This window comes from Pseudonaja textilis, chromosome 3, assembly GCF_049901715.1.
Source record: "Pseudonaja textilis isolate UNSWEBS1 chromosome 3, rPseTex1.2, whole genome shotgun sequence".
NCBI classification, from domain to species: domain Eukaryota; kingdom Metazoa; phylum Chordata; class Lepidosauria; order Squamata; family Elapidae; genus Pseudonaja; species Pseudonaja textilis.
In genome coordinates this window covers 199,445,587-199,467,208 of record NC_141992.1, presented here as the reverse complement: position 1 = coordinate 199,467,208, position 21,622 = coordinate 199,445,587, and the positions used below count along the sequence as shown (strand labels likewise).

Genomic DNA, 21,622 nt, shown 5'->3' with positions numbered 1-21,622 from the left:
CATAACTATGTTTATATTTATACCTATTATCTTATAATCGCTTGACAAAATAAAAAATAAAATAAAATAAAATAAAATAAAATAAAATAAAATAAAATAAAGAATAGAATAGAATAGAATAAAGAATAGAATAGAATAGAATAGAAAATAGGGTAGGATAGGATGGGATGGGATGGAATGGAATGGAATGGAATGGAATGGAATGGAATAGAATAGAATAGAATAGAATAGAATAGAATAGAATAGAATAGAATAGAATAGAATAATGGAAAGACGAATAGAATAGAATAGGAATAGGAATTGAAATAGAATAGGAATAGAATAGAATAGAACAATGGAAAGACGACTAGACTAGACTAGACTAGACTAGAATAGAATAGGTATAGGAATAGGAATTGAAATTAGAATAGAATAGAATAGAATAGAATAGAATAGAATAGAATAGAATAGAATAGAACAGAAAATAGGATAGGATAGGATAGGATAGGATAGGATAGGATAGGATAGGATAGGATGGAATGGAATAGAATAGAATGGAATGGAATAGAATAGAATAGAATAGAATAGAATAGAATAGAATAGAATAATGGAATGAAGAATAGAATAGAAATGGAAATAGAATAGAATAGAATAGAATAGAATAGAATAGAATAGAATAGAATAGAATAGAATAGAATAGAAAATAGAAAAGAAAAGAAAATAGAATAGAATAGAATAGAATAGAAAATAGAATAGAATAGGATAGGATGGAATAGAATTCTTTATTGGCCAAGTTATTAAAAGGCAGAAACCCTTCACTGAATTGCAGCTCACGAATGTTTTTTGCCTTTTAATATAAAGTATGACAGCTGGCAAACTGGCCTAATTCAGTCAGTCACACTTTCTTTAAAAATATTGTACAATTATCCCTTACTAATATATTTGCTCTGCTTTTAGGAAATTGTGAGAACAGATACATTAGGGAAATTAGGAGAGCAAACAGGCTTGTAAATACTGGTGGTTTGGGGTTACAAGGGCAGTGGAAGAAAAGACTTAGGACTAATTTTCCCACTTACGGCCGTTTCCAGGATCCCCATGGACACGTGATCAAAATCCAGATTGCTTGGCAACTGGCATGTACTCATGACAGTTGCGATGTCCTGGGGTCATGTGATCCCTTTTTGAGACCTTCTGTCAAACAAAGTCAAGGGGGTTGGGAAATCCCAATTCACTTCACGACCAGGTCACTAACTTCACCACTGCAATGACTCACTTCACAACGGTGGCAAGAACGGTCGTCCAGTGGGACAAAATTCCTTTAACGACTGTCTCACGTAGCAATTTTGGGCTCAACGGCAGTCGAGTTGTGGCCCACCAGTGGTCAGCAGAGCTGTCGGCAGACTCGGACAGTGAGGAGGTTGGGGAGGAACCTGGGCCAATCCCGGAGTCTGGGGAAGTCTCGGACGAGGGCTCTGTGTCGGAGGCAGAGATGGGGCCAGGGCTGTCTGACAGTTATCAGCTGCCTTTGCAGTCAGAGATCAGTGGGGAAGAAGAACAGCTGGAGCCTGTTCCCAGTGTGCGCATGCACAGAGCTGCCAGAGGAAGGGAACAGCTAAGGAACAAGGGTCGACTCTGGAGTAAAGGCTCAGGTGACTGGCCCCTTTCAAAGGGAATAAAGAGGAGCGAAAGGCAAGTAGTGTTTGCAGGAGCCACTTAGTTCAATTCATTAGGGTGAAGATCTGCTCCTGACTTCTTGCCAAGTGATTGCTGCTACAATATGGCGTTTGGAAGCAATCGGCCCGGCAACTCTCCCAGCCTGATCAAGGTCTGTAGTTGTGAAATCTCTTGAAAGGTTGTTTGCCGGGAGAGGAATTCCCTTTCACCTGAATAAAAGGAGTCGGCTTCCTGATCTTGGGAAGCCTCGGTCAGAAGAGATCGTAACTCGAAGGCTACCTGCATTAACAGGTTGGAAAGCCAGGTCCTTGCCATTGTGCATGGCTGCACGGAGGCGTCATTGTGTGGGTTGTTGACTCAATTGTGGAAGGGAAAGGCTCCGGGGGTGTGTGTGTGTGATTGTGAGTTGGTGACATGCCTTGGACGGACTGCCTCTTCACAGGTCATATTGAATGGGGTTCTTGACCCTTCATGGGGAGGGAAGCTGTCAAGGATGGGTGATCAAAGTGACTTTCACCCCCTGCACTTATTGTGGACTTGCGATTGTGGTGACGAAAGCTGTTCTCCCGGTCTCAGGAGAAAACGGATCCGGTCTGAGGGAGGGTACGTCCCTTCCTCGAACACACCTCCAGCTGAACCATTCATGTCTGAACAATAGAGAATTCAGGGAGGGAATTCAGACAAGCAGTTTGGAAAAAGGATTTCTTGAGGAAGACGGAGGCAGTAGCCCCTATTCCTTAAAAAAAACCCACACACCCTCACACATTAGAGGGCGTGCATAAGCGCACCAGCGTGCCTCCCGTCCCCGTCCTATTGTGTCTTTTATTTTTCTTATATGTATCCATGTATTCATAACTATGTTTTTACTTAGATCTATTATCTTATAAGCAATTGACAAACCAAATCAATAAAATGAATAAATAAATAAAATAAATGTTATTACAAGTCATAAACATCACCGAATTATGAGGGCAGAGCCAAAAAACTATCTATCCAACACAGAGTACCAAAAATACAACCTATACGGGAGACGTTGCTGATTCGGGGATGTGACAAATGAAGCTGAAAGGTAAGTCTGTTCAGTGTAACATTAACAGAGTTGGAAGGGACCTTGTAGGTCATCTAGTCCAACCCCCCACCCAAGCGGGAGACCCTACACCATTTCTGACAGATGGCAGTCCAGTCTCTCCTTGAAAGCCTCCAGGGATGAAGCTCCCACAACTTCCGAGGGCAACATCTTTTCCATTGTTTGATTGTTCTCACTGTCAGAAAGTTTCTCCTTATTTCCAGGTTGAGTCTCTCCTTGATCAGTTTCCATCCATTATTATTCCTTGTCTGGCCTTCAGGTGCCTTGAAAAACAGCTTGACCCCTTCCTCCTCTCTGGGGCAGCCCCTCAAATATTAGAAGATGCTCTCCTGTCTCCCCCGGTCCTTCTCTTCCCTAGACTAGCCAGGCCCAGTTCCTGCAACCGTTCATTGTATGTTTGAGTCTCCAGTCCCCTCATCACTCTGGTTGCTCTTCTCTGCACTTTTTCTAGAGTCTCAACATCTTTTTTTATATAGTATGGTGACCAAAACTGGATGTAGGACCAGGGGTGCGATTCTACCAGTTCGCACCTATTCGCTAGAACCGGTTGTTAACCTACTAAGCAGTTCGGAGAACCGGTTGTTAGAAGAAATTACTGGGCTAATCCTGTAAGGAGGGCAGGAAGGAAACATTCTGGTGTTGCTTACAGAAACTGCCTCTCGGTTAACCCTTTTTACATTCTTGGCAGGACTAGACTTCCTGTCTCTGGAACTTCTCTGGAGTTTTTTTCCTCTCCTTTGCTGGTACTTTGCTTGTGTGGAGTGACCATTCAGAGTTACAATGGCACTGAAAAAAGCAACTTATGACCATTTTTCACACTTACGACTATTGCAGCATCCCCACAGTCATGAGAGGCCAGGCAAGGAGATGCGTGCCTCGATGTGAGTGATGCTGAGTTGGCCATGCCCAACCAATAACATGACCACCAAGCCACGTCCACCCAGTCACATGACCACCAAGCCATGCCCACTACTTAAGCCACGCCCACAGAACCGGTTGTTAAAAAAATTGAATCCTACCCCTGTGCAGTACTCTAGGTGTGGCCTTACTAAGAGCTTTATAGAGTGGTATTAGTACCTCCCTTGATCTCGATTGTATCCCTCTGTTAATGCAATTTAGGATTGCATTGGCTTTTTTGGCTGCCGCTGCACACGGCTGGCTCCTATTTAGCTGGTTGTCCACTAAGACTCCAAGATCCCTCTCCCAGTTGCTGCTATTGAACCTGGTTTCACCCAGTCTATATGTGTCCTTTGGGTTTTTCTTGCCTAAGTGTAGGACTTCGCTTTTTTCTACGTTGAATTTCATTTTGTTAGATACGGCCCAGTGTTCTAGTCTGTCGAGATCCCTCTGGATCTTCAGCCTATCTTCTTGGGTGTTGGCTATTGCTGCCAGCTTGGTGTCATTTGCAAATTTGGTTAAGTAAACTTCCCCTTCTATTCCCTCATCCCCATGGGCACACGATCAAAATTTGGAGAGTTCATATAGGTATCCATTTCATGTATTCATAACCATGTTTATACTTATACCTGTTATCGTATAATTGCTTGACAAAATAAAATAAATAAATAAAATAAAACGTCTCAGCTCAGGAATTTCTTCACGCTTTTTTTAAATTCAGCTCCGTAATTTAGGTGGAGAAGATATTTCCTCCTCAAAGTGAAAATAAAGACAAAACCAGAACTTTTCTTTTGGGTTTAAAATGGAAAAAGACTTGATCTGATCCTTTACATGTTGACGGCAGCAAAGATGACTAAAATGGAAGGACTTTGATCCCCACAATGGACGAAGAAGGGCTGCAAAAGGATGAGAGTTATCAGAAACGGCTAAATGGACTGCTTTGATCGAAGAAAAAAACATACCCAATCACTTTTGCTTCTACTTGGAAACTGCTCTGGACTTTGTGTTTGAGGCAGAAAAAAAACGAAACTTTATTGTGGGTTTTATTGATTAGACAGGTTTGTTGTTACAGAAATGGCTAGTTTACACTATTATGTCGAGGTAAAAAGTTGAGGTTAGATGTTATTATTTTATTCTACTGTACCACAGGGGATTCGGAAGGGAATACATCTTCCTCCTTTTTTCCCCACACTTCTCCCTTCCCTTTCTCCTCCCCTCTTCCCTATTTTGTATTTCTGTATATTATAGTATTAATACATAAAGAAATAAAACTTTGGTTGGAGAGAAGAAACATCTGTTATTCTAGCCAGAACAGAAAGCAAATTGCTCCGAAATTTAGTAGATTTGGGAATTATTACAAAGCTACGTTTTGCTCTCTACTCCGGGTTTAAAAATCTCTTTATGGAGCATCCGAGCCAGGTGAGTGAACACACCCAACAATTACAGGTAATCCTGGACTTATTCAATCATTTAATGACCATGTTAGAATGGCACTGAAAAAAAGCAACTTACGACCGTTTTTCACACTTATGACCATTGTATCATTCCTAAGGTCACATAATCAAAGTCAGACATGTGGCAAGTGTTTCCTATTTATGACAGTTGCAGGGTGTGACTTGATCCCCTTTTGTGGCCTTCTGATGAGTGACGTTAATGGGGGAAGCCGGATTCATTTAATAACTGTGTTATTCACTTAAACAACGGTGGCAAGAATGGTTGTAAAATGGGGCCAAGCTAACTTAACAACTGTCCTGCTTGGCAGAATAAATTTTGGGCTCAATTGTCATCATAAATCAAGGACTACCTGTCCTATTACAAATAGGACAGATTTCTGCAAGCTTTTTTAAAAATTCAGCTAGCCTGGGTGCAAAATATTGGACATGATATAAATTTGACAGAATGGGAAAGTATTTGGAACCAAAATTATAAATTAACGAAATCAGCTGCATATAAAGAGAACGTCTATAAGATGTTTTATAGATGGTATTTGCCCCCTTCGAGATTGGCGAAGATGTATCCCAACATGAATCCAGCACGTTGGAAGTGCAAGAAGAAAGAAGGCACATTCTATCACATGTGGTGGTCCTGCCCAGAGACTCAAAAATATTGGCTGAAAATTAAAAAAATGGCTGCAAGAAATCACTAATGAACAAATAGAATTAGAACCGGTATTATTCTTACTGGGGATATGTAAAAAGAAATACAGGAGAAATACAAAATATATAGTATTACATATTTTAATGGCAGCTAGAATTGCTTATGCCCAGCGTTGGAAACATACATGGATACCATCAGATGAACTGATTATCCAAAAAATAATGTCTTGTGCCGAGATGGATAAATTAACTCTGATGTTAGAAGAAAAGGAGGAGTTCGAGTATTATAGGATTTGGGAAAAATGGTATGAGTAGATTGACCTAAGATAGATGGATGATGAAAAATTAATGATAAGCAACATATAGGTTAAATGCTTACATTTGCATAAATTGTAAATATTTGTAAATAATGCATGAAGTAATAGTATAAGATGAATGCCACAAACTGTTAATGTCAAGATATTTACACTTTTTGTTCCTTTTTAAAATCATAAAAGATTAATAAAGTTTATTATTAAAAAAAATAAAAAATAAAATTGAGCTCTGCAATTTAGGTGGAGAAGAAACTTCCTTTGTTCTGGCCCAACAGAAATCAAAAATCCAACTGCAAATCGCTCAGAGATTTACTAGACCTGGGGATTATTACAAAAATATGTTTTGCTCTCTGCTCTGAGATTAAAAAAAAAAAAAATCTCCTTACGCAGCACTAGAGCCAAGGCAGGGAAGCCTCACCCAACAATTACTGGTAAGATTATAAAAAGCTGGATTTTAGCAACGGGGCGATCTCCTCACCATCACGCCAAGCGGCATAAAAAAGGACTTCATTGTTGAGGGCCATGCAATCGAGGGAGGAGGAAAATCCAGGATGAGCCTTGATGGCAAATTTTAAAAGGGGACTTCAGCCTTTTTATATAGTCTGAGTTGAATGACCTGCCGGTGATAACTTGGTTTGCCACCGATGGATGGATGATAGTTCGCCCATCTGCAGAGGTCGTTCACCGTTACGGTGGCTGTATTCACCGGGTGGTTCCCATACCCAGGAAGGAGGAGAAATTGATCAGAAGAGGAGACTGAGCTCTTTGCAACCTGACGAATCTTGGGATGACTCTGAAAATCTTGATTTTAATCATGCCGTATAATTTATAATGAAAGTAGGCTTGTTTAATTCTGTTCTATCACAAAGGGGTTCCATGCTTGGCCACTTTATTAAGACCTTTGGACTTTCCCAGAATTCCCCAGTCATCAGTGGAGGTTTTCCAGAAGAGATTAGACATGTCCGAAATGGTACATAGGAACTTCTGCCTAAGCAAAGGGTTGGACTAGAAGACCTCCAAGGTCCCTTCCAACTCTGTATTCTGTAAAAGTTCAAAAGAAAAGAACTAGGAGAAACATGAGAGCAGCATCCCAGTATTTGAGGGGCTGCCCCAAAGAAGAGGGAGGGTCCAGCTATTCCACAAAGCATCTTAAGGCAGGACAAGAAACAATGGATGGAAACTAACCAAGGAGAGATTCAACCTGGAATTAAGGAGAAACTTTCTAACAGGGAGGACAATTAACCAGTGGAACAATTTGCCTTCAGAAGTTGTGGGAGCTTCATCAATGGAGGATTTGAAGGAGAGACTGGGCTGCCCTCTGTCAGAAATGGTGTAGGCTCTCCTGCTTTGGGGGTGGGGTTGGACTAGATGACCTCCAAGGTCTCTTCCACCTCTGTTAATCTGTAGAGGGAGAGAAACAGAGGAATGGAATAGCTTTTCTCCAGAAGTTGTGGGATGCTCCATCACTGGAGGCTTTCAAGAAGAGACTGGACAGTGTTGTGGTTCGCCGGCAGCAGGTGGGGACGGCTGAGGCCTCGGAGAACGAGGGCTCAGGTGAGGGACCTGCGTGTGATGCAGGGATGGGGCCAGGACCATCAGGGAGTGGAGTGCTGCCTTTGGAGACTGTGGAGGCTGGCAGCAGTGAGGAAGGGTCCCCTGAGGAGCCTGTGCCCAGTGAGCATGCGCACAGGGCTGCTCGAAGAAAAGAGCAGATGCAGCAGCACGGGCGACTCGGGAGTAAGACTGCGAGGTAATGGCCCCTCCCTTAAGAGATAAAAGCCAGCTGAGAAACCAGAGTTCTGTGCAGGAAGCAAAGAAGTTTTTGCACTCAAGCCTTGTGGACATTCGGATTATCTTGATTGGTGTTTGGAGACCCTTTGCGTTTGAACTATTTCTTGGCAACTTTATCTAGTGTTCTTGGCAGCCTTGCACCACCTCGGCAAGGCTCGTTCTTATCAGAGACAATTAGTTGGAAACAGCCTTTTAATCTTGAAGGAACTGAATTCGTAAAGAATCATTCAAAGGTTTTGCTGTTCCCTCTCTTTGCTGTGTGTTTACTTGGAACCAGGTTTGGGTCAGAACAGGAAGCCATTTGTCTGGAGTGGTACACGGGGGTCTTCTGCCTAAGCAGGGGGTTGGACTAGAAGACCTTCAAGGTCCCTTCCAATTGCTTTGTTATTCTGTAAAAGTTCAAAAGAAAAGAACTGGGAGAAACATGAGAGAAGTCTTCCAATAGTTTAGGGGGGTCTCACAAAGATGAAGGGGTCAACCGGATTGTCCAAAGCAACGGATGGAAGATAATCAAAGCAAAGAAGCAACCTGGAACTCAGGATAAACTTCTTAATAGCGTGAACAATTAACTAGTGGAACAGCCTGCCACCAGAAATCGTGGGTGCTCCAACACTGGAGGGTTTTAAGAAGAGACTGGACAGGCACTTGTCTGAAATGGTACATAAGATCTTCTCCTTAAGCCGCGGGGTTGGACTAAAGGACCTCTAAGGTCCCTTCCAACTCTGTCATTCTCTTATTCAGTTCTGCTTATAAGTGAAGGATTTACCTGTTCTTCCACTCTCTCGTGCCCAGCTATTAATTCATCTTCCAAGGAGATCAACTTTCTACTTACCTGTAAGTGAGAACTGCCACACCTCCGCCGTTTCTTGATGCCCGGGTTAGGCAGGAGCTGTTTCTCCAACGGATAATTATCTCAAGGGTGGGGCAGAATTATTAACCCGCAAGAGCTGAACCAATTCTCTGCTTTGTTGTCGGAGTTGCTGTATAAACACCCATAAAAATCAGGTGAACTCCAAGTGGGAGACTTAATCTTCGGGTCTGGGGCTGTCACACCTAAAGTTTGTTTTTTTCCAATCGGGAAGGAGAGAGAAAAGGCTCGGATTCCACCGTGAACCTTTGCAACGTCAACACAACTTCTGGAGAAACGTTGCAACGTCAACACAACCTCCAAGAGGATCTCAGAAGGGTCAAATCCAGATTTTTTTTGGGGGGAGGAGAGACTCCAGAGGCCATCAAGACAACCTCCGTTCAGGGCAGGAATCTAAATAAACAGATCCTCCTTGACTTAGGACCACAACGGAGCCCCAAATTTTCATGCCTAAGCAAACGAATTGAGAAATGAATCGTGTCCCATCTCCGTGCAACCTTCAATGCCACGGTTGTTTTGGCGTTAAGTGAATCACACAGTCGTTAAGCGAACCTGGCTTCCTCCGTTGAATTTCCTTGCTTGGAAACCTTGTTGGGGGAGATTACAAAAGTGATCCCGGGGGAACGTAGCCACCGTCATAAGTAGAAGCCGAGTTGCCAAGCCTCCAAATATCAATCACGTGACCACGGGGGCGTTGCAACTAGTCGTAAGTGTGAAAAGCAGACATAAGTCGCTTTTTTCAGTGCCGTTGTAATAACTTTGAAACAGTTACTAAATGAATGGTTGTATAAGCCGAGGGTTACTGGCAGCGGTGGGATTCAGAAATCTCAGCAAGCGGTTTGCTACCCGGTTGCTGGGTGGGCGTGGCCAAGGTGGGCGTGGCCTACCAGAACTTTTTTCTGCCTTCCCCAGAGTCCGGAGGCTTCCCTCAGGCCTATGGGAGGGTGAAAACGGCCTCCCCCAGAGTCCGGAGGCTCTCCGGAAGACGGAAACAGGCCTGTTTTGGGGAGGATTTTTCATCCTCCCAAAGCCTCCACGTGAACCCTGCACTTACCTGCATCCAAAACAGGCTGTGTGGAGACTCCTGGGAGGGGAGGGGCAGGCCGAGCCAGCCAGCCAGTTGGTTCAACTACCAGTTGGGCGAACCGGATGTAAATTTAACAACCGGTTCACTCGAACCGGTCCGAATGACTGAATACCACCCCTGGTTACCTGTCTCCTAGTGCCGCTGAACCTTGGCAACTTTTAAGAGGGGAGGAGGACTCCAATTCCCAGAATTCCCCAGCCAGTTTTGCAACAGGAGGTTGAAGAGGGCCTTCAGCCATGCACGTGGTCCTCAGGTTATGACCGCAATCACCAGAATGAGGGGCGCAGGGAATGGATTTGTAGTTTTTGACTTATTACAAGGAAACCTGGAACTTTCACATTCGGGATTCCCCAGATGTGCGAGTTGACTATCAAAATAGAACTTTTGAGAAGATGAAATTCAACGTAGAAAAAAGCAAAGTCCTACACTTAGGCAAGAAAAACCCAAAGAACACATATAGACTGGGTGAAATCAGGTTCAATAGCAAGAATTGTGAGAGGGATCTTGGAGTCTTAGTGGACAACCAGCTAAATAGGAGCCAGCCATGTGCAGCAGCCGCCCAAAAAGCCAATGCAATCCTAAGTTGCATTAATAGAAAGATACAATCCGGATCAAGGGAGGTATAATACCACTCTGTAAAGCTTTAGTAAGGCCACACCTAGAGTACTGCATCCAGTTTTGGTCACCACACTATAAAAAAGAGGTTGAGACTCTACAAAAAGTACAGAGAAGAGCAACCAAGAGGATTAGAGGACTGGAGGATAAAACATACGACGGACGGTTGCAGGAACTGGGCCTGGCTGGTCTAGGGAAGAGAAGGACCAGGGGAGACAGGAGAGCAGCCTTCCAATAGTTGAGGGGCTGCCCCAGAGAGGAGGAGGAAGGGGGTCAAGCTATTTTCCAAAGCACCCAATGGCCAGACAAGGAATAATGGATGGAAACTGATCAAGGAGAGATTGAAATCTGTTAGAAGATGCCTGTCCCTGAGTTATTGGTTGGAGTGGAGGTTTTCCGGAACGCTGACAGAATGGTTCTAAACCGAGGACCCCCTGTCTGTCCAACTTCCTTCAACTGTCATCCCTGGTCTTGGTTTCTTGTCTGGATCGTCTTCGATGGCCTCCTTGGGACTGGTGCAATGTTTTTTTTTCTTTAAAAAAAAACCCCTGGGAGGCCAAAACTGGACAGGCCCAGCCCAAACAATATTATCATGGTATGCTGGTTGCAAGAGGAATAATTCATCCGGTGGCAGGTCAATGTGCCCTTCATTTCACAAAAGCAAATAGCATCATAAATCGCAAACGCATTTGCTTTGAAATGGTTGTTTTACTGGAAAAACGACACCTGCCGCCTCCCTAGAAATGCCTTAGAGCTGAAGGAACGAGGGATTGATATGAATTGGTACTCAAATATGCAAATACTGTACATTCTAGATATGAAAAAGATGTTAAAGCGGAGGGATTTTTTTTAATAATGAATTGACAGAATTAGATAAAACCCTAACAGGAGCAGAAGAAAGTACGATTTCAGAAATCGAAGAGCTACTTGCTAGGAGTGAAATTAAGAAGAACAAGTGAAGGAAACGATGATAGCCTGGCGGGAGAAATTTTGGCTCTGGGATAGAATTAGATAAATGGCAGAAACGATGGAATAGAAACTATAAATGAACAACGTCAACAGCATATAAAGAAAATGTCTATAAGGTGTTTTATAAATGCCGTTTTGCAACCGCAAAGACGTTTAAAGATAAATCAATGACATGCTGGAAGAGTCATCCAACACCGGGAACATACTATCATATGTGGTGGACGTGTACAGAGGCTAAAAGATATTGGACAAAAACACACACATGGTTCGAAAAGGTGATAAAACGACACATAGACTTAAAACCTGAGGTATTTTTGTTGGAGATTTGACCCGAAAACTATAGTAAAGAGAAAAAAAATATATTTATTCATACATATATTAACAGCAGCTAGATTTGTATTTGCTCAAAATTGGAAATGTTGGAAAAGATTCTGATAGAGCAGAGCTCTCCAAGCTTGACGGCGCGCTACAAAGGTCGTAAGTGTGAGGACAGGTTGCAAGTCATTTTTTTCAGCGCCATTGTAACTTCAGTCACTAAATGAACGGTTGTAAGTCAAGGACTGCCTGCTTAGGGACTCCAGAGCCCATCAGCCTGCCCCCTCCCCCGCCTGTGGGAAAGGAACCATGGTGATTCATCAGGGATCGAGTTTCGCCCCCAGAAGCCAAAAAATCTTGTGTCATCTTGTGGTTAAAACGGAAAGCTGCCGCTGGCTGAGTCAAATCCTCCATCTCTCCTTCTCTCCTCCCGAGTAACCCACGGAAGGGAGAAACCCACGTGGAGCGGGCATGAACCCAACAGCCGAATTTCTGACCATGAGAACAACCCACCCATGGAACAGAAGCTGCTTCCGGAAGTTGTGGGAGCTTCATCCCTGGAGGCTTTCAAGAAGGGACTGGACTTCCCTCTGTCAGATAATGGTGTAGGGTCTCCTGCTTGGGCTGGGGGTTGGACTAGATGACCCACAAGGTCCCTTCCAACTCTGTTAATCTGATAGGTAGGTAGGTAGGTAGGTAGGTAGGTAGGTAGGAAGGTAGAAAGGAAGGAAGGAAAGAAAGGAAAGAGAAGGAAGGAAGGAAGGAAGGAAGGAAAGAAAGAAAGAAAGAAAGAAAGAAAGAAAGAAAGAAAAAGAAAGAAAGAAAGAAAGAAAGAAAGAAAGAAAGAAAGAAAGAAGTTGTGGGAACTTCATCACTGGAGGCTTTCAAGAAGAGACTGGACTGCTCTCTGTCAGACAATGGTGAAGGGTCTCCTGCTTGGGCTGGCGGTTGGACTAGATGACCTACAAGGTCCCTTCCAAGTTTGTTAATCTGATAGGTAGGTAGGTAGGTAGATAGATAGGAAGGTAGGAAGAAAAAGAAAGGAAAAAGAAAGAGAGAGAGAGGAAGGAAGAAAGAAGAAAGGCTTTCAAGAGGAGATTGGACTGCCGTTTGTCAGAAATGGTGTAGGGTCTCCTGCTTGGGCGGGGGGTTGGACTAGATGACCTACAAGGTCCCTTCCAACTCTGTTAATCTGATGAGGTCATCTCCAGCTATTACAACATTCATTTAGTGACTGTTTGGAGTCACAATGACACTGAAAAAAGGGAATTTTGACCATTTTTCACACTTACGACCGTTGCCTCATCCCCACGGCCACGTGATTGGCGTGCAGCCACTTGACAACCAACTCGTACTTATGAGGGTTGTAGGGTCCCTTTTTACAACCCTCTGACAAAATCCAACATGGGAAGCCAGATTTGCTTAACGACCGTGTGACTAATTTAGCAACTACTGTGATTCACTTCACAACAGTAGCCAGAGAAGTCATAAGAACGGGGCCAAACTCCCTTACCAAATTGTTCCCTTAGTAACGTCAAACGTTGGGCTCCGGAGGTGGCCGTACGTTGAGGACTGTGGCTGTAAAGCAGAACCAGCCAAACCAGAACTCTGCCAAATCCTCCTTGAGCCCGGATCGTGCCAGCTTTCGACTGGGCCAAGGGCTCTGGGTTGGGTTCGCCGTGCACACTCGTCTCTCCGTGTATGTGGGTGGGTGTGCGTGTGTGTGCATGTACGCATGGGATGGAGAGAGTCTCTGTTGCGTCACAAGGCTGCTTTCACAAGTGCCTTCCACACAACTTTTCCCGGCAGGCTCTTTTGCAAACGAAAAGTCAATCCTGCCTCCTGTGTCTCTGGGCGTCTTTCCCCATCTAGGAGGGGTTGGACTAGAAGACCTCGGAGGTCCCTTCTATGATTCCGTAAGGGTCTCCTGCTTTTACCAGGGGGGTTGGACTAGAAGACCTCTAAGGTCCCTTTCAACTCTGTCATTCTATGATTCTGTAAGGGTCTCCTGCTTTTACCGGGGGGTGGGACTGGATGACCTCCAAGATCCCTTCCGTTACTCCATGATTCCATAAGAGTCCCCTGCTCGAGCAAGGGGTTAGTCTAGAAGATCTCCGAGGGTCCCTTCCACCTCTGTCATTCCCTTCTCCTCCCAGAAGCTTCTTCCCTTCTCATCTAAGAAGCTTCTTTAGAACGGAGGAAGCTCCTGGGAGGAGAAGAGAAATGTTTTCAAAGAAGGGGGGGGAAAAAAGGCCCCTTTGGGACAGCCCTGCCCCAGGTGTCTTCCTCTCCATTTGGGGCGAATTTGTCTCCGAATCCGGGTCTCCCGTCCTGGTTCTCCTCTTTGGGGCATGAAAACATCCTCGCTCTCAAAGATGCCCCGGCTGGGAAGGACGAGGGCTCTTTAAACATGGGCAGAGGCTATGCCTCATCTGTCCCTCAGCTCAAGGAGAAGGGAGGATCAGCAACAACTGATTAACAGAATGACAAGAGTTGGAAGGGATCCCTGAGGTCGTCTAGTCCAACCCCCTGCTAAAAGCAGGGAACCCTATGCCATTTCAATCAGAATTACACCTGGGTGGGACCTGGGAGGTCTTCTAGTCCAACCCTCCGAAAGCAGGAGACCCTTACAGAATCATAGAAAGCAGATATGAAAGGGACCTCAGAGGTCGCTAGTCCAATAAAAACAGGACCCTATGCCATTTCAACCAGAATACACTGGATGGGACCTCGGAGGTCTTCTAGTCCAACCCCTGCCGAAAGCAGGAGACCCTTGCAGAATCATAGAAAAACAGATATGAAAGGGACCTCAGAGGTCGTCTAGTCCAACCCCTGCTAAAAAATCATGAAAACAGATATGAAAGGGACCCATCTAGTCCAACCCTGCTAAAAACAGAGAACCTTGCCATCAACCAGAATACACCTGGATGGGACCTCGGAGGTCTTCTAGTCCAACCCCCTGCCGAAAGCAGGAGACCCTTACAGAATCATGGAAAAACAGATATGAAAGGGACCTCAGAGGTCGTCTAGTCTAACCCCCTGCTCCAACAGGAAGCCCTAAACCCTTTCGGACCAAATAGTTGTCCAATCTCGTCTTAAAAACTCCCCCAAAGTTGCAATCCGAACCGACCCTCGGATTTTTTTTTGTGGGACGGGACAGACGGACCAGAATTCTTTTCACGATCCAATTCAGTTCTTCTGAGCATCTCCCCTCACCCCACCCCCCAAAAAACCAACCCTTCCATGCCTGACTCAGCCAAGGGGATTTCTCTGCCCGCCCACAGCAAGCGGGGGTGGGGGGTTAGGTAAGAGCCCCGACACCCCCTTGCCCTCCCCCACCCGCCTCCCCACGGGAGAGATGAGCTCAGAGGGTGAAGCAAGAGCCCTTCCCTTCCCTTCCCTTCCCTTCCCTGGGCCGCCCAGCCTCCTTGTTCCTCTGCCCTCCTGGCCCCTCCTTGCCTGCTTCCCCCCCACCCCCCCCTTGGCCAAGACCTGCCCTCCCCTCCTGGGCTGGGGAATGTGTGTGTGTGTGTGGAGCCAGACAGGTTTTGTGGAATGGTTAACCTGGGGCAATCCCACCTGGAGCCAATCACCTGAGCCAGCAGCACCAGCCCAAGACTTCCAACCACCGGGCCAACCTGCTCGCAAGACTTCCCAGGGCAGAAGAAGCCACCTGTGGCCGCACCAGAACCCGCCGTGCCCCAGCCATGAGCCGCCGCATCCTCGCCACCCTGATGCTCCTTTGCCAGCTGGCGGCGGCTGCCGGTGCCACTGGGCCACAACCCTCCCGAGAACCGGCGGCGGTGCAGGAACTGTGGGCTCTGCTATCCGGCAACCCGGATGGTTCTCTGTCCCGTCGCTCGGTGGATGCCCTGTTAAATATTGCAAGGTCCCGGGTGCAATGCTTGGCGGTGCCGTGTGAAAAGGTAGAGTGGGGGTAAGCGGGCGGGCGGGGGCCTCCTGCCAGCTGGAACAGGCCTGGGTCAAACTCCAGCACAGGGCGGGTGTGGGGGGGGGAGAGGGGGCAAAGGGCGGTGAGGGGGCAGGAAGGTGACAGCCACGGCCTCAGCACCTGGCAGGAGCGGCTGTTGGAGGCAGAAGGGGGAGAAGAGAAGTGGGGAGGGGGACTTTGGCAAGATTTGGCTGACACACACACACACCGCCCCTCAATAGCCCCCCATTTTTCCAACAGGAGGGTCTGGTGTGAGCCAAGGAACTGCAAGTGCTGGCGCTGCCCCGGCCAAGCTGGGTTCAGAGACAAAGCCCGTCCGCTTGACTGCTCCAAAAGAATCATAGAATGACAGAGTTGGAAGGGACCTCGGAGGTCTTCTAGTCCAGCCCCCTGCTCCGGCCAGGACACCCTTATATCATTTCAGACGAAGGGTTGTCCGGGCTATATGTGTATTTGGGGTTTTTCTTGCCCCCAGTTTCAGGGAGGACAATCCACCCAGGGAACAGGAGTTGCCTTCAGAAGTTGCGGGAGCTTTCAAGAAAAGACTGGGCTGCCATCTGTCAGAAATGGTGTAGGGTCTGCTGCTTGGGCGGGGGGGTTGGACTAGATGACCTATAAGGTCCCTTTCAACTCTGTTAACCTGATAGATAGATAGATAGGTAGGTAGGTAGGTAGGTAGGTAGGTAGGTAGAAAGAAAGAAAGAAAGAAAGAAAGAAAGAAAGAAAGAAAGAAAGAAAGAAAGAAGAAAGAAAGAAGGAAGGAAGGAAGGAAGGAAGGAAGGAAAGGAAGAAATGGAAGGAAAGAAGGAAGGAAGGAAGGAAGGAAGGAAGGGAAGGGAGGAAGGAAGGAAAGGAAGGGAGGAAGGAAAGGGAAGGGAAGGGAGGAAGGAAAGGAAAGGAAGGAAGGAAGGAAGGAAGGAAGGAAAAAGAAAGGTAATTAAGTAAGTTGTGGGAGCTCCATCCATGGAAGCTTTCAAGAAGAGACTGGACTGCCATCTGTCAGGAATGGCGTAGGTCTCCTGCTTGGGCAGGGGGTTGGACTAGATGACCTATTAAGGTCCCTTCCAACTCTGTTAACCTGATAGGTAGGTAGGTAGGTAGGTAGGTAGGTAGGTAGGTAAAAAGAAAGAAAAGAAAGAAAGAAAGAAAGAAAGGAAGGAAGGAAGGAAGGAAGGAAGGAAGGAAGGAAGGAAGGAAGGAAAGAAGGAAGGAAGGAAGGAAGGAAGGAAGGAAGGAAGGGAGGAAGGAAAGGAAAGGAAGGGAGGAAGGAAGGAAGGAAGGAAGGAAGGAAGGAAGGAAGGAAGGAAGGAAGGAAGGAAGGAAGGAAGGAAGGAAGGAAGGAAGGAAAAAAAGAAAGGTAATTAAGTAAGTTGTGGGAGCTCCATCCATGGAAGCTTTCAAGAAGAGACTGGGCTGCCATCTGTCAGAAATGGTGTAGGGTCTGCTGCTTGGGTGGGGGGTTGGACTAGATGACCTATTAAGGTCCCTTCCAACTCTGTTATTCTGTCATTCTAATTAATGGAAGGACTTGCCTCCAGAAGTTGTGGGAGCTTCCCAGAAGAGACTGGGCTGCCCTCTGTCAGACATGGGGGTTGGACTAGATGACCTACAAGGTCCCTTCCAACTCTCTTCATCTGTTAAATCTGTTAAAAGTCGTTCCACAGATTAATTGTTCCCCTTGTCAGGAAATTTCTCCTTAGTTTTAGGCTCCTTCTCTCCTTGATGAGTTTCCATCAGTTTTTTTTGTCCTGATTTCTGGAATTTTGGAAAAGAGGTTGACCCCGCCCAAAAAAAGGACCGTGTTCTTTGTGGCAAACCTTTCAATACTGAAACGCTGCCTTCGTGTCACGCCTGGTCCTGCTTTTCCCTAAACGAGATGTGCTCAATTCCTGCCACCATTCCTAATGGAATAACGGAACTTGGAAGGGACCTCCGAGGTCTTCTAGTCCAGCCCGCTGCTTAGGCAGAAGACCCAAGGGGCCATTTCAGACAAGTGGCTGTCCAGTCTCTTCCTAAAAGCTCCTCATGTTGGAGTCCCCAGTTTTTCCGACAGGCGGGTCTGGTGTGAGCCGAGGAACGGCAAGGCTGCCCCCACCCCGGGCAAACTGGGTTCAGAGACACAGCCCGTCCTCTTGACTGCTCCAAAAGAACCGTAGATCCTCCCTTCTCCATATCTGTTTTTCTATGATTCTGTAAGGGTCTCCTGCTTTCGGCAGGGGGTTGGACTAGAAGACCTCCGAGGTCCCACCCAGGTGTAATTCTGGTTGAAATGGCATAGGGTTCTCTGTTTTTAGCAGGGGGTTGGACTAGATGACCTCTGAGGTCCCTTTCATATCTGTTTTTCTATGATTCTGTAAGGGTCTCCTGCTTTCGGCAGGGGGTTGGACTAGAAGACCTCCGAGGTCCCACCCAGGTGTATTCTGGTTGAAATGGCATAGGGTTCTCTGTTTTTAGCAGGGGGTTGGACTAGACGACCTCTGAGGTCCCTTTCATATCTGTTTTTCTATGATTCTGTAAGGGTCTCCTGCTTTCGGCAGGGGGTTGGACTAGAAGACCTCCGAGGTCCCACCCAGGTGTAATTCTGGTTGAAATGGCATAGGATTCTCTGTTTTTAGCAGGGGGTTGGACTAGACGACCTCTGAGGTCCCTTTCATATCTGTTTTTCTATGATTCTGTAAGGGTCTCCTGCTTTCGGCAGGGGTTGGACTAGATGACCTCCGAGGTCCCACCCAGGTCCATTCTGGTTGAAATGGCATAGGGTTCTCTGTTTTTAGCAGGGGTTGGACTAGACGACCTCTGAGGTCCCTTTCATATCTGTTTTTCTATGATTCTGTAAGGGTCTCCTGCTTTCGACAGGGGTTGGACTAGAAGACCTCCGAGGTCCCACCCAGGTGTAATTCTGGTTGAAATGGCATAGGGTTCTCTGTTTTTAGCAGGGGGTCGGACTGATGACCTCAGGGATCCCTTCCAACTCTTGTCATTCTGTTAATCAGTGGTTGCTGATCCTCCCTTCTCCTTGAGCTGAGGGACAGATGAGGCATAGCCTCTGCCCATGTTCAAAGAGCCCTCGTCCTTCCCAGCCGGGGCGTCTTTGAGAGCGAGGATGTTTTCATGCCCCAGAGAGGAGAACCAGGACGGGAGACCCGGATTCGGAGACAAATTCGCCCCAAATGGAGAGGAAGACACCTGGGGCAGGGCTGTCCCAAAGGGGCCTTTTTCCCACCCCGCTTGTTTGAAAACATTTCTCTTCTCCTCCCAGGAGCTTCCTCCGTTCTAAAGAAGCTTCTGGGAGGAGAAGGGAATGACAGAGGTGGAAGGGACCCTCGGAGATCTTCTAGACTAACCCCTTGCTCGAGCAGGGGACTCTTACAGATTCATGGAGTAACAGAAGGGATCCTGGAGGTCATTCAGTCCCACCCCCTGCTAAAAGCAGGAGACCCTTGCAGAATCATAGAATGACAGAGTTGGAAGGGACCTCGGAGGTCTTCTAGACCAACCCCCTGCTAAAAGCAGGAGATCCTGTACCATTTCAATGAGAATAGAGTTGGAAGGGACTTCTGAGGTCTTCTAGACCAACCCCTTGCTAAAAGCAGGAGATCCTGTACCATTTCAATGAGAATAGAGTTGGAAGGGACCTCGGAGGTCTTCTAGACCAACCCCCTGCTAAAAGCAGGAGACCCTGTGCCATTTCAATGAGAATAGAGTTGGAAGGGACTTCTGAGGTCTTCTAGACCAACCCCTGCTAAAAGCAGGAGACCCTTGCAGAATCATAGAATGACGGAGTTGGAAGGGACCTCGGAGGTCTTCTAGACCAACCCCTGCTAAAAGCAGGAGACCCTGTGCCATTTCAATGAGAATAGAGCTGGAAGGGACCTCGGAGGTCTTCTAGACCAACCCCTGCTAAAAGCAGGAGACCCTGTGCCATTTCAATGAGAATAGAGCTGGAAGGGTCCTCGGAGGTCTTCTAGACCAACCCCCTGCTAAAAGCAGGAGACCCTGTGCCATTTCAATGAGAATAGAGCTGGAAGGGACCTCGGAGGTCTTCTAGACCAACCCCCTGCTAAAAGCAGGAGACCCTTGCAGAATCATAGAATGACGGAGTTGGAAGGGACCTCGGAGGTCTTCTAGACCAACCCCCTGCTAAAAGCAGGAGACCCTGTGCCATTTCAATGAGAATAGAGCTGGAAGGGACCTCGGAGGTCTTCTAGACCAACCCCTGCTAAAAGCAGGAGACCCTGTGCCATTTCAATGAGAATAGAGCTGGAAGGGTCCTCGGAGGTCTTCTAGACCAACCCCTGCTAAAAGCAGGAGACCCTGTGCCATTTCAATGAGAATAGAGCTGGAAGGGACCTCGGAGGTCTTCTAGACCAACCCCCTGCTAAAAGCAGGAGACCCTGTGCCATTTCAATGAGAATAGAGCTGGAAGGGACCTCGGAGGTCTTCTAGACCAACCCCTGCTAAAAGCAGGAGACCCTGTGCCATTTCAATGAGAATAGAGCTGGAAGGGTCCTCGGAGGTCTTCTAGACCAACCCCCTGCTCAAAGCAGGAGACCCTTGCAGAATGTACTTCTGGAGAGGAGCTCTTCCCCTGGTTTATTGTTCTTAATGTCTGGAAATTTCTCCTGGTAGGAGGCGCTATAAGATCTACCGGTAGAAGACCCCCCAAGGAGAGCCAAGTCTTAATCTGCGACAGCTCCAAATCCGGGGTGGGAGTGGGGGTGGGGGCAGGGGGGTCTTCTCACCCCCTATCCCGGGCTACTAAATGGGCTTCCCAGACAGCTCAGCCAGCTTCGCCAGAGGCACTGAGAGGGAGGAAGCTGCGGCGATCCGAAACTTCTGCTTTTGAAGGTCTTTGGGGGCGGGGGGTTGGAAATGACTTTGCTGGAAAAACTGTCACCGGATGAGGGAGGGGGAGGGAGGGGGGCTGGCTGATAGACAGACCGCGGAAGGAAGGTCACTGTCCTGGAAGAAAGAAGTGGGTTGGGGGCTGAAATCAAGAGGGCAGCCTGGGAGGGAGCCCCCCGTTTATCTCTTTCTTTCTCTCTCCGTCCCTGTTTCTCTCTTCCTCTTTCTCTCTTCCCCCTCTCCCTTTCCCCCTCTCTCTTCTCTCTCTCTCCCCTCTCTTTCTTTCTCCCTTTCTCTCTCCCCTTTCTGTCGCTTTCTCTCTCTCTCCCCCTCTCCCTCTTTTCTCTCCGTTTCTCTCTCTCCCCCTCTCTCTCTTTCTCTCTCCCTCCTCTCTTTTGTTTCTCTCTTTCTCCTCTTTCTTCTCTCCCCCTCTCTCTCCCTCTTTCTCTCTCTCTCTCGTTTCTCTCTCTCACTTTCTCTCTGTTGTAGAGCAAAGGCGGAAGGAAGAGGCGAGAGCCAGAGTGAACAACGAACAGGCTTTATTTATTACAGGGAATAAAGGGTTGCCGAGAGCTCAGCAGCTTGGGCTTCCTCCATGGCTAGAGCTAGGTTCAAGTCCTTTTTCGCGAGCAAACGTCTTTGGAGCCCCAGGTCTCTAACCCCATAGACCATCTGGTCCAGCAACATGTCTTCTAGGCAGTCTTTGAACCCGCACTGCAAGGCGGCTGTCCTCAGAGCTGCCATATACTCGTTGATGGACTCTCCCTCCGCCTGTTTCCTAGTTCTGAAGGCGAATCTCCCGGCTATCCGAGGTGGTTTCAGCGAGGAGTAGTGGTTGGAGAGGATTTCTTGGAGTTCGTCCCACGGGACGCTTCCGATAGCGCGAGGGGCGACTAGTCCTGTAGCGGCGTCCAAAACCGCAGCCCCACAATAGCGGAGGAAGTAGGATTTCTTCCTCTGCTCCGCAGCGTCTGCTAAACCGATGGCATCCAGGAAATGGCCGAAACGATTTTTGTAGGAGTCCCACGTTTCCTCGGTTGGCTTGAACGGTGGGAATGCTGGATTAGCGTTCATTTTGTAGATTGCGGGGTTCGTCCTCTTCAGTCGTCTTTCGAAATTCGCGCTTAGAAGAG

At 47.1% G+C, this 21,622-nt stretch overlaps 1 protein-coding gene across 1 annotated transcript in view; it reads left to right on the top strand.

The window, feature by feature from the left end:
* The first annotated feature begins 15,213 nt into the window (after nt 1-15,213).
* The window catches only part of SLC39A4 (solute carrier family 39 member 4), a 24,240-nt gene continuing 17,831 nt past the window's right edge, over nt 15,214-21,622 (top strand). Inside the window, exon 1 of the mRNA XM_087928722.1 lies at nt 15,214-15,618. Coding sequence (XP_087784848.1) covers nt 15,400-15,618 — 219 coding nt within the window. The 5' untranslated portion in view covers nt 15,214-15,399. The remainder of the gene's footprint in view (nt 15,619-21,622) is intronic.